Source organism: Talpa europaea (assembly GCF_964194135.1).
Source record: "Talpa europaea genome assembly, chromosome: 4".
In the NCBI taxonomy this organism is placed as follows: Eukaryota; Metazoa; Chordata; class Mammalia; order Eulipotyphla; family Talpidae; genus Talpa; species Talpa europaea.
The window spans coordinates 108833411-108845785 of record NC_140070.1 but is presented as its reverse complement, the minus strand read 5'-3'; the positions used below and the strand labels follow the sequence as shown (position 1 = coordinate 108845785).

Genomic DNA, 12375 nt, shown 5'->3' with positions numbered 1-12375 from the left:
TATTTATGTATACAAGAATGGGGTATAGGCCAGAGGTATGGGGGGCATGAGAGGATTCACCAGAGACAGAGTGGGGAACAGAACAGGAAGATTGACTGAAATACACAGCTGAGGGGAGCAGTGGGCAAGCCAGGAGAGGTCTGCTGTGCCATGTGGGTATCTCCCTGCCCGGGGATTGAGCTCCTGCTGCAGTGGCTATGGATAGCTTCATAGGTTACATCTTAACCCCTTGCACCATCAGGGAGGCCCTATGTAAAGTTTTAAAGGAGTTAACGCAAATGAAAAACCGCTAAAGAGCCTGTCACATAATACATACTCAAGTACTATTAGCTGTTAATATTTTATATCACTTTAATTAAAACACAATAATATGAGGAATGAGAGAATTGAGTTTTGTCAAATGTCCCTTAAAATGAAGACCAATGTAATAGGAAATACTGCTTTAGAGTAAGAACTTACTATTTTAATCTCTTACATATTTAGTATTTTAAATAATCTGAATTCTTGATTGTATGTAGCAGAGAATTCTCCAAATTAAATCCCCTATTATAATAGAAAACTAATGAATGCACTATATAAAATAATATTAATAATTAATTTTATTTTCTCAGCATTTTCACAGAAGCTTTTTAAAGGAAATAGTCCATTTTAAATAGGGGATAAAACTTCAGGATTTTGCAAGGTTTATTTTTAGACTTAGTTTTATATATTAACTCACCTTTTCCTAATACTGTTGTATTATTTTTTTTGCAGTTAAAGTACCAGAGAATCTTGGAACGGTTGGAAAAGGAGAACAAAGAATTAAGAAAAATAGTATTACAGAAAGATGACAAAGGCATCCATCATAGAAAACTTAAGGTATTTTAACTTGAACTTAATTTGTTAATTCTCTCAACTTTTCCACACACATTGCACATTCATCAAAACCAGTTTTTTAGCATTCTGTCGTTCTTTCTGACTGGATATCCTTAGGGGTAGGGAGGTCTCTTCCTATATTTAGACCAGTGACAAATGGTAGACTCCTAGCATTTGTGCTATGCTATGTCCATAAATTCTTCATGCTGCTTTTGTTGTTACGTTACTTTTATCGGGGTAACAGCTGTTTGCAACATTGTTTATAATTTAGGGGTATGAATTTTTGAAAAAGCATAGGCTGGTATTGTTATCATCAAACATTGGTAAATACCTTTGTCAGTAAAAATAATTTACAATAAGTAAATTAAATCTTGGGCCTCCCCAGTGGTGCAGCAGGTTGAACACAGAGAAACCCACATGTGCTGCAGCCCTCTCTTGTCTCGCCCTTTGTTCCCCTCAGCAGTGTTTTGGATCCGTCTGCCTAGTCTACTCCCTGCTCTGTCTCTGGTGAATTCTCTCACCCTCCCATGCCTCTGGCCTGTACCCCAGTTCTTGTATAAATAAAATAAATCTTAAAAAAAATTAATTAAAAAGATAAATATTATTCCCCACTAAACCAAGCTGTATGTGACAAATTAAATTACAGTGATTCTTTTATCATACATCTCATATAAGTGAACAAGATTTATGTGTAGCAAAACAGCAACATGATGGCACATGCATTCTGTAGCCAAGGTCCAGTGATACATAGTTGTAGTTTAAAGAACATGTGTTTCACACAGTCTCCACCAAAGAAAGGTCCCTGCTGCAAAATGGTGATGCAGGGGACGTGCTCCCCTGCGCGCCAGGTCTGCCCCAGCGGTGGGTGCTGCTCCCCTGCATCGCCATTTTGCAGCAGGGACCTTTCTTTGGTGGAGACTGTGTGAAACCAGCAGAAGGCTCCCTGAGGAGCCAGAGGTAAGCTGGGAGGCTTGCCCATGCCAGGCCCCTTCTAGCCTGCAGTCCCAGCCCACAGGGGAGTGGCACCCACCACTGGGGCAGACCGGGCGCGCAGGGAAGTGTGTCCCCACATCGGCGTTTTGCAGCAGGGACCTTTCTTTGGTGGAGACTGTGTGAAACCAGCAGAAGGCTCCCTGAGGAGCCAGAGGTGAGCTGGGAAGTTCGCCCAAGATGCCGGCCAGTACCAGCAACACAGTGTCCCAAGGAATACGGCAAATTAGAAAACAGGCAGTAGGGAGTAGAAAAACCACATGCAACCCAGCAACTCCTCAGGAAAAAAGCACACCACAAAAAGAAAACCACCTACCAGATTGCAATGACAGTAATTTGGAAGAACTTCTGAGCCTTCCAGATAGAGAATTTAAAATTGCCGTGATTAAAAAACTGACAAGTCATAAAGGAAAACAATGATAAGGGAAAAATAATTAATGACCAGAAGAATGAAATGGAGTCCCTAAAGAGGGAAGTAAAAGAAATGCAGGAGATCAAAGAATTAATGGAGGCGCTAAAGAACTCTGGGAAAAGCAATGAAAGCAGAATAGATGAAATGGAAGAACGAATAAGTACTCTTGAAGACACAGAAATAAAAAGAACTACAACAGAAAAGGAAGGAGAAGTACGAAGGAAAAAGACCGAAGAAAGACTTCGGGAACTATCTGACTCCATGAGGAAAGGAAATATAAGAGTTATAGGAATCCCAGAAGGAGAGGAGAGAGATGTAGGAACAGAGAAAATATTCAAGGAGATAATTGAAGAGAACTTCCCAAACGTGAAGAAGGAGCTGAAAATTGATACACAAGAAGCAAGAAGAACACCAAACTTCCATGACGAAAGGAAAAATACAGCAAGACACATAATAGTAAAGCTCCCAAGAATCCAAGACAAGGAAAAAATAATGAAACTGACAAGAGGGAAGAAACAGATAACATTCAAAGGAAAACCAATCAGACTGACATCAGACTTCTCCGAAGAAACACTACGGGCAAGGAGAGAGTGGAGGGACATAGTCAACAGACTCCAAGAAAACAGATGCCAACCAAGAATACTCTATCCCACAAAGCTCTCCTTCCTCTATGAAGAAAGAATAAGGACCTTCCCAGACAAACAGAAACTCTGGAATTTCATTACGACTAAACCCCCACTCCAAAAAATACTACAAGGAGTCCTAAAGCCAGAACCGCAGAGGGATGAATAACAACAAAAGAAGGCCAAAAAAAAAGTTATTAAAATAATAAATAAATAAAATCAAAGGAAAGACAAACACAATGGCAAATACAGATGCTAACATATCAATACTAACTCTAAATGTAAATGGACAAACTCTTCAATAAAAAGACACAGAGTCGCAGGCTGGATTAAGAAACAAAACCCAACCTTTTGCTGTCTCCAGGAAACACATTTAGCTGCAACAGATAAAAATAGACTCAAAGTTAAAGGATGGAAAACAATTCTACAAGCAAATGGACCAAAAAGGAAGGCAGGAACAGCTATACTCATATCAGATAAAACAGATTTCAAACTCAAAAAGATAAAAAGAGACCCCACTGGTCATTACATTATGATCAAGGGGACAATACTTCAAGAAGAAATAATGCTCATTAACATATATTCACCAAGCGAAGGAGCACCAAAATATATCAGACAACTATTGGCATCTCTGAAAACAGACATCAGAGAAAACACATACGTAGTGGGAGACTTCAACACACCACTATCAACAATGGATAGATCAATGAGACAAAAAATAAGTAAAGACACTGAAGCTCTAAATAAGGATCTAGAGAGCTTGGGCTTAACAGACATCTATAGAACACTAAACCCAAAAAAATCTGAGTATACATTTTTCTCAAGCGCACACGGATCATTCTCCAGGATCGATCACATACTGGGGCACAAGACAAACATCAACAGATACACCAAGATTGAAATCATACCAACCATCTTTTCTGACCATGAAGGCATCAAACTAGAAATAAACCATAAAAAGAAGGCAAGGTACTCTCCTACCTCATGGAGATTGAAACCCACACTACTGGAAGTCCACTGGACTAACGAGGAGATCAAAGAAGAAGTTAAAAAATTCTTTGAATTGAATGACAAGGAGGACACCAATATCCTAAATGTAGGGGATGCAGCAAAAGCAGTAATAAGAGGAAAATATATAGCAATAGAGGCTCACATCAAGAAACAAGAAAGAACTCAAAGAAACAACCTAATCTTGAAGCTCAGATCTAGAAAAAGAACAACAAAAAAAACCCAAAACCAGTAGAAGAAAAGAAATAATAAAAACCAAAGCAGAAATAAATGAAATCAAAATTAAAAAAACAATCCAAAAGATCAATGAAACCAAGAGCTGGTTCTTCGGAAAAATAAATAAAATAGACAAACCCCTACCCAGGCTCACAAGGGAAAAAAGGGAGAAAGCACAAATAAACAGGATCATAAATGAAAGAGGAGAAATCACAACAGACACAGCAGAAATCAAAAGAATAATCAGTAACTACTATGAACAATTATATGGAAACAAGTTCAACAATCTAGAGGAGATAGACAAATTCCTACAACTCTACAATCACCCAAAGCTGGATAAAGAAGAAATAGAACACCTAAACAGACCAATTACAAGTAGCGAAATTGAAATGGTAATCAAAAACCTCCCCAAAAACAAAAGCCCAGGACCTGATGGATTTACAAATGAATTCTACCAAACATTCAGAGACGAATTAGTGCCTATCCTTCACAAACTCTTCCAAAAAATTGAGAAAGAAGGTATAATACCTAACACGTTCTATGAAGCCAACATTACACTAATACCAAAACCGAACAAGGACAACACAAAAAAAGAAAACTATAGGCCAATCTCCCTAATGAACACTGATGCAAAAATCCTCAATAAAATTTTAGCTATCAGAATCCAACAGTGTATCCATAAGATAATTCACCACAACCAAGTAGGATTCATTCCAGGGACACAAGGATGGTTCAGCATCCAAAAATCAATCAACGTTATCCAACACATCAACAAAAAGAAATATAAAAACCATATGATAATATCAATAGATGCTGAGAAAGCTTTCGACAAAGTGCAACACCCATTCATGATAAAAGCCCTTGAAATTCTTGGGATACAAGGAACATACCTCAACATCATAAAGGCCATATACGACAAGCCAACAGCCAGTATCATTCTCAATGGTGAAAAGCTGAAAGCAATTCCATTAAGATCTGGAAAAGACAAGGATGTCCACTCTCACCACTGCTTTTCAATATAATACTGGAAGTCCTGGCCAGAGCAATAAGACAAGAGAAAGACATACAAGGAATCCAAATAGGAAAAGAAGAAGTCAAACTATCACTATTTGCAGATGATATGATAATCTACATAGGGAACCCCAAAAACTCCATAGAAAAACTAATTAAACTCATCAATCAGTTCAGCAAAGTGGCAGGATACAAAATCAACATGCAAAAGTCAGTAGCCTTCCTATACACAAACAATAAATCTGAAGAAGAAATGAAAAAAAAAATCCCTTTTATTATCGAAACAAAAAAAAAGTCAAATACTTGGGAATAAATCTAACAAAAGAGGTAAAGGACCTTTACAAAGAAAACTATAAAACACTGTTAAAAGAAATAGAAGAAGATACAAAGAAATGGAAAGACATCCCCTGCTCATGGATTAGAAGAATAAACATTATTAGAATGGCCATCCTACCAAAAGCAATATACCCATTCAATGCTAGTCCAATAAAAATTTCAATGATATTCTTCAAATAAATAGAACAATTATTGATGAAATTCATAAGGAATCACCAAAAACCCCGAATAGCCAAATCTCTCCTGAAAAAAAAAGTAGGGAATGGAGGCATCACACGCCCAGATTTCAAACTATACTACAAAGCCATAATCATCAAAACTGCATGGTATTGGAACAAGAACAGACACACAGACCAATGGAATCGAATAGAAAATCCAGAAATAAACCCACAGCTTTATGGTCAACTAATCTTTGACAAAAGGAACAAAGAACATGCATTGGAGCAAAGAGAAAGTTTGTTCAATAAATGGTGCTGGGAAAACTGGGTCACTACATGCAAAAGAATGAAGCTTGACTCCTACCTCACACCATACACAAAAACCAACTCAAAATGGATTAAAGAAATAGATATAAGACCTGAAACCATAAAATACATAGAAGGAAATATAGGCGAAACACTACGGGATATGCACATCAAAGACATCTTTACAGACACATCACCCAAAGCAGTGATAGTGACGGCAAAGATCAACAGCTGGGACTACATCAAATTAAAGAGCTTCTGCACAGCAAAAGAGACAATAACAAAAACTAAGAGAAACCCTACCAACTGAGAGAACATTTTTGCACACAACACTAATGATAAAGGACTGATCACAAAAATCTGCAAAGAGCTGATGAGACTCAACAACAACAAAGAAAATAATCCTGTCAAAAAATGGGCAGAAGAGCTAAAAAGAAACTTCTCTGAAGAGGAAATGCAAATGGCCAACAGGCATATGAAAAAATGTTCATCACTCGTAATCAGGGAAATGAAAATCAAAACTACCATGAGATACCATCTCACACCAGTGAGAATGGCACATATTAAAAAAACTAGCAACAACAAATGTTAGTGAGGTTGTGGAGAAAAAGGAACTCTCCTGCATTGTTGGTGGTAGTGCAAACTGGTCCAACCACTATGGAGAGCTGTGTGGAGATTTTTTGACCTACTAAAGATAGAGCTTCCATATGATCCAGCAATTCCACTCCTAGGTATTTACCCAAACGACACAGAAACATCAACTCCAAAGAGCACCTGCACCCCTATGTTTATAGCAGCACTGTTTGTAATAGCTAAGCTTTGGAATCAACCCAAATGCCCAAAAATAGATGACTGGATCAAGAAGATGTGGTACATATACACCATGGAATATTATTCAGCCTTCAAAAAAGATAATCACATGCAATTTGCAGCAACATGGATGGCACTGGAAGGGATCATGCTCAGCGAAATAAGCCAGAAAGAAAAAGAAAAATACCAGATGGTCTCACTCATTGCAGGAATCTAGAAAACTTAAATAAGGGACCAGGAAAATGAATATCTGTAAGAAAGTGAAAATCATAATCAACAAGCAACTATGAACCTGAGACACTCTGTGAGGGGTAGGGGGCCGGATGGGGGGGGCAGGGATTGGGGTCAAAATAAGGGGGTTGCAATTGTATGGGGAATATAAAAATAAAATTAAAAAAAAAAAAGAAAGAACATGTATTAGGGCCTCCCTGGTGACGCAGTGGTTGAGCGCTGGATTGCGAAGCTGCCCGCAGCGCCAGTTCAATCCCCGGCTGCTTCCCAGCCACCGGAGGAGGGTCCCACATGGCTGCAGACCTCTCCTGCCGCCTGCCGCTCCCCTCAGCAGTGTACTTCAGTCCTTCTGCCTGCTCTGCTCCCCGCTCTGGCTCTGGTGAATTCTTTCACCCTCCCGCGCTTCTGACTGTACCCAGTGATTGTATAAATAAATAAATAAATCTTCAAATCCTTTAAAAAAAAAAAAGAACATGTGTTAGTAGTTCTGACTCTTTACATGACTCTGTAAAACAGAGAAACAGTATGACTTTATTTGCAAGTTAAATGTGGCAATTGTGAAGTCAGTTAATGTTTTGAGAGTTTACTTCAGGGACAGTATTTTCTCATAAAACAAAATGGTGGGCCTCCCCGGTGGCGCAGCGGTTGAGCGCTGGGTTGCGAAGCCGCCCGCGGCCTCTGCGGCGCTTGTTCGATCCCCGGCTGCTCCCCGGCCACCGGAGGAGGGTCCCACATGGCGCGCAGACCTCTCCTGCCTCCTGCTGCTCCCCTCAGCAGTGTACTTCGGTCCTTCTGCCTGCTCTGCTCCCTGCTCTGGCTCTGGTGAATTCTCTCACCCTCCCGCGCTTCTGACTGTACCCAGTGCATGTACAAACAAACAAACAAAAAAAAAAAAACAACAAATAAATAAATAAATAAAACATGCCTCTATTAAAAAAAAAGTGTAAAAAAAAAATGGTAAGATAACTTGAAGTTTTTTTGTTTTTGTTTTTTTTTATTTTTAGGTGAATAGAAGGAATAGGAGTTACTTTCCATCTAATTATGTTTGGTGTTAAGGGAACCATAGACCTTCAGTTTGTTCCTATCTTCATATTAAAATATCTTTAATTTTTAAATGTTTGATAATAGCCTTTTTTCTAGGCCCGTTTATTTGTTCATTCATAGCTAAATATATAGTTGAAGCTTGTTATTTCCCAGGCACCTTGTTCCAATCTTCATTCTACAAAGAGAAGCAACGCAGGATTCTCTGCTCCTAGTGATTTCACATTGTAGTCTTTCCAGTTGTCAAAGTGCACATAATCATTCTTACTGATTTAGAAATCTTTTTGGTGACTATTTTCCTGCTTTTATCTTTTTTCAGTTCCCTCACTTCTGTTTTCCTGTCTCTCTCATACACCCAGATTTGGTAGATGGTAACAAGAAATCTCCGTCATTTGGTTACCTGATTTCTTATTTGACCTTTTAGTGTTAATGATCTCCGTTTGTTGGATATTTAATATTACTTCCTCAATATTAAATATTTCCCTCTTACCACTTAATTTGATTAGAAAATCTTTAATGTGCTTTAGTAAATCAATATATCTCTAAATAAAATAAGTTGAATAGGAAGAAAGGGAATTTTATTCTATATTTAACTTTTACTGTGATTATACATTTATATATATGAATAAATACAATGATTACGGAAAAATATTTTTATTTATCAGCTTTTTTTCTTGACAAGTCTGTGGTATTAATGTTTAATGTTTTCACTGTTATTAATTTTTTCACTTTTTAGAAATCATTGATTGACATGTATTCTGAAGTTCTGGATGTTCTGTCAGATTATGATGCCAGCTATAATACGCAAGATCACTTGCCAAGGGTAAGTGAAAAATTGATAAGCGGTAAATTTGCCAACTAGCAAAACAAAGACATGTATATGTAACGTGGCATTTTTATTTAAGTGCACTAGATGACATTTTAAGTATTGAATATTGTTTGACTATTTTGGCCATTAATTTACTTATTTTTATGTGTAATAAAGGAAGGCTGTCCATTATTTGGCATTATGTATTTATAATCTCCATGATTCTAAAATACTTGAACAATATATTAAATTAGATGCATCATGAGTGAAAGTTAACCTCATAGAACTGAAAATGTCTTTGTAATGAGTAAATTAACTATGGAAAAGATTTATAGAACATTAATGGCTTGGTTTCAGAAATAGTGATTTAAATTAAACAAGGTTTTAATAAAAATTTGACTATAAGTAATGGATCTAACTAATGTTTTGCTTTCTATATTTTCAATATTCATACATGTATCACCCATCATTTTTTCATGGATTATTTTAAAAATCATGTAACTGTAGATATTTTAAAAGACTAATAAATCTCAGCAACATTACAAATTATTTAAGTTGCTATTAAAAATGTGAATAAATGTTACTTACTTTGTGGTAAGGTTGTTGTGGTTGGAGATCAGAGTGCTGGAAAAACTAGTGTGTTGGAAATGATTGCTCAAGCACGAATATTCCCTCGAGGATCTGGGGAGATGATGACTCGTTCTCCAGTTAAGGTAAGAAAATAAGCCATCTGGAAAGGGGCTGCTTGGATAAAATTCATTTGTTGTGTTGAAGTAAAGAATTTTAACCCAAGAAAGAATCAATATGTAGTATTTGGATTTGTTCCTAGAATGGAAATCAGTAGGAGGCACAGACAGGAGACCTGTGTGGCAGGAGCTGAGTGAAGAAGGTGAAAATTGGTATCCCGAGGAGACATCTCGGCTAGAGGTCACGCTAGACTGAGCCATTATTAGCCTTTGGCATTTATTCTTATTAAGAAAGAGGCTAAAAATGAGAGTATTTTAAGTGAAATCAATAAATAGGGGTATTTTCTACTTCTGCTATAAAAAGAGTAGAGAAATGGAACAATAACATGTTACATATGTTTGGTCAAGGAAATGTTTTAAAGCTATTTATATGCTGATTGTAACAATCACTGGAGGGAAAAAAAATGATGATGCAAGAGAGGGAGCAGTTGCAAGAGCAGAATTGTTGAGGTGAAAGAGACTAGGACTCAACTTTCTGTTCACATTTGACTCTGACAGTCCACTTGCGGTCACAGGTACAAAGTGTGTGACTACTGAGTCTTTCACTCTGCAGACATTTGTTGAATGTGCCCTACCTGCCAGCACTGTTCTGGCAGTGTGTTAAACAAAACAGAGATCTTGTCAGAATGGAGGATTTGTTCTAGTAGAGAGGCAATACATAGTAAGGGGAATAAAGTAATAAATTACATAGAATTTGTCCTAAGTTTTGTGCAAAAAAAGAAAAAGTGGAGCCAGACAAGGGAGATGGGAGTGGTAGAGTTAGTAGACTATGTTGAAACAGTGACATTTGAACCACAACTTGCAGAAAGCAATGGGGGGTTATATGGATAGTGCAAGAGTGTTAAATGCAGAGAGGAAATTAGTGTAGAGCCCATTGTTTCCTGAACATGATCGCCACCCCATTCACCTCAGGGGCAGGAGAAATAGCTCATTAGGGCTTTGTAAGTCATTTTGTAGACTTTGGTTTTTATTTTGAATAAAATGGGCAGTTATTGTAGGAATTTGTGCAGAGTATCAGTATAATTTTTTTTTTAAGATTTATTTATTTATTTATACAAGCACTGGGTACAGTCAGAAGCACAGGAGGGTGAGAAAATTCACCAGAGACAGAGCCAGGAGCAGAACAGGCAGACTGATGAAATACACTGCTGAGGGGAGCAGTGGGTGTGGCAGGAGAGGTCTGCTGCGCCATGTGGGACCCTCACCCTGCAGCTGGGGATCAAACTGGCACTGCAGAGGCTGTGGGCAGCTTTGCAGCCCAGCGCTCAACCACTGGGCCACCAGGGAGGCCCCCAGTATTATTTTTTAAAAGGCTAATTGACCGCTGTAATGAAGGTAAATATAGACAAGATGGGTAGAAACAGGTTGCTGGGGGAGGCTAGTAGAATATCCAAATGATACTTGGGCCAGGAAGGTAGCTGTGACGAAGATAAGAAATGGTTGTATTGTACAACATTTACTGACAGATTTGACGTGGAGGAAAGCACTTGTCAGGATGACTGAGGTTTTCGGCTTGAGAAAATTAAAGATGTATTAATAGTTTGCATGGGGAAGTCTGGTTTAAAGTGGTTTAGAGATGTACATCAAGAATTTTGGTCTTGCTGAAGGGTGTTTACAAATGAGCACTATAAATAGCTGCAAGAATCTCCCTCCAGAACCCATTGGGTTTTTGAACCCAGTCCAAGCTGCCATGGTGGCTTTGCATTCTGTTTATTGCCTCGCCTATTTATCTAATCTGAGTAGAAGGAATTGTGTTTTTAAAGTGAAATCAAATAATTATAGAGAAGCTTAAAAAGTTACAGAATATGAAGTTGTGAAGTTCTCTTGAAACCACTATGTTATATGTAAGTTGTTTGAGAGTGTATGGGCCTTAAGTCACTCCTGGTATAAAGGCTGCCTTAGCTCTCCCAGAGTCAGCAACTCTCTCTGTAATAGCCTAGGTTTTGCTACAGTGTCATGTTTTATGTCTGTGTATAGTTCTCCCAAGATGTTGTAAGATCTGAAACAGTTAATTCTTTATTTCCCCTCTACCCATAATACTCTTAATAAATAGATGTTCAGTAAGTGAATTGTCCTTTACCTAAATTTACCTTTGAAGTTAAATGCAAGGATTTTCTTTTGGTTTTTTCAGGTTTTTCACTGATGGTTTTGTGCTCAGTATTTTGTATGACGTTGTCTGGGAAATGAGAGGGGCAGAAACATTTTACTTTTTTTTTAAAGATTTATTTATTTATGAATACAAGAGCTGGGGTACTGGCCAGAGGTTTGGGGGGGTGGTGAGAGGACTCACCAGAGACAGAGTGGGTAACAGAACAGGTAGACTGACCAAAGTACACTGCTGAGGGGAGCAGCGGGCAAGTCAGGAGAGGTCAGCTGTGCCATGTGGGTTGCTCCGTGGCCGGCCGAGGATCGAACTCGTGCTGCAGTGGCTGCAGACAGTTTCATAGGTTGCTTCTTAACCCTTGTGCCACCAGGGAGACCCCTGGGGCAGTAACATTTTAGACCATGAAAACTATAAAGTAGCAAAATGTCCTTTTGGGAAATCAGCTTAACAGACATTTGTGAACACTATTGAGAAATCTATGGTCTCTGCTTCACCATAGTGACATCCCTGGGGATGTTCCTGGTGTGCAGTGTAAAGGATCGCTGGATTTGTGCAATGCTGTGAGCCTGTCTAGACCCTGGGAATTAATTTGAATTATAAATGCATCACTGTGTCTCAACTTTCTATTAATTTCAGGTAACTCTGAGTGAAGGTCCTCATCATGTTGCCTTGTTTAAAGATAGTTCTCGAGAGTTTGATCTTAACAAAGAGGAAGATGTA

General features: G+C 38.2%; 1 protein-coding gene across 8 annotated transcripts in view; it reads left to right on the top strand.

Annotated features, from left to right (window-relative positions):
- OPA1 (OPA1 mitochondrial dynamin like GTPase) overlaps positions 1 to 12375 on the top strand; it is a gene marked incomplete at both ends in the record, with an annotated part of 79973 nt that overhangs the window by 26669 nt on the left and 40929 nt on the right. For all 8 annotated transcript variants that reach the window (XM_084231208.1, XM_084231205.1, XM_084231207.1 and 5 more), the window contains 4 exons: positions 754 to 858; positions 8734 to 8820; positions 9405 to 9518; positions 12292 to 12372. In XM_084231208.1, coding sequence (XP_084087334.1) covers positions 754 to 858; positions 8734 to 8820; positions 9405 to 9518; positions 12292 to 12372 — 387 coding nt within the window. The remainder of the gene's footprint in view (positions 1 to 753; positions 859 to 8733; positions 8821 to 9404; positions 9519 to 12291; positions 12373 to 12375) is intronic.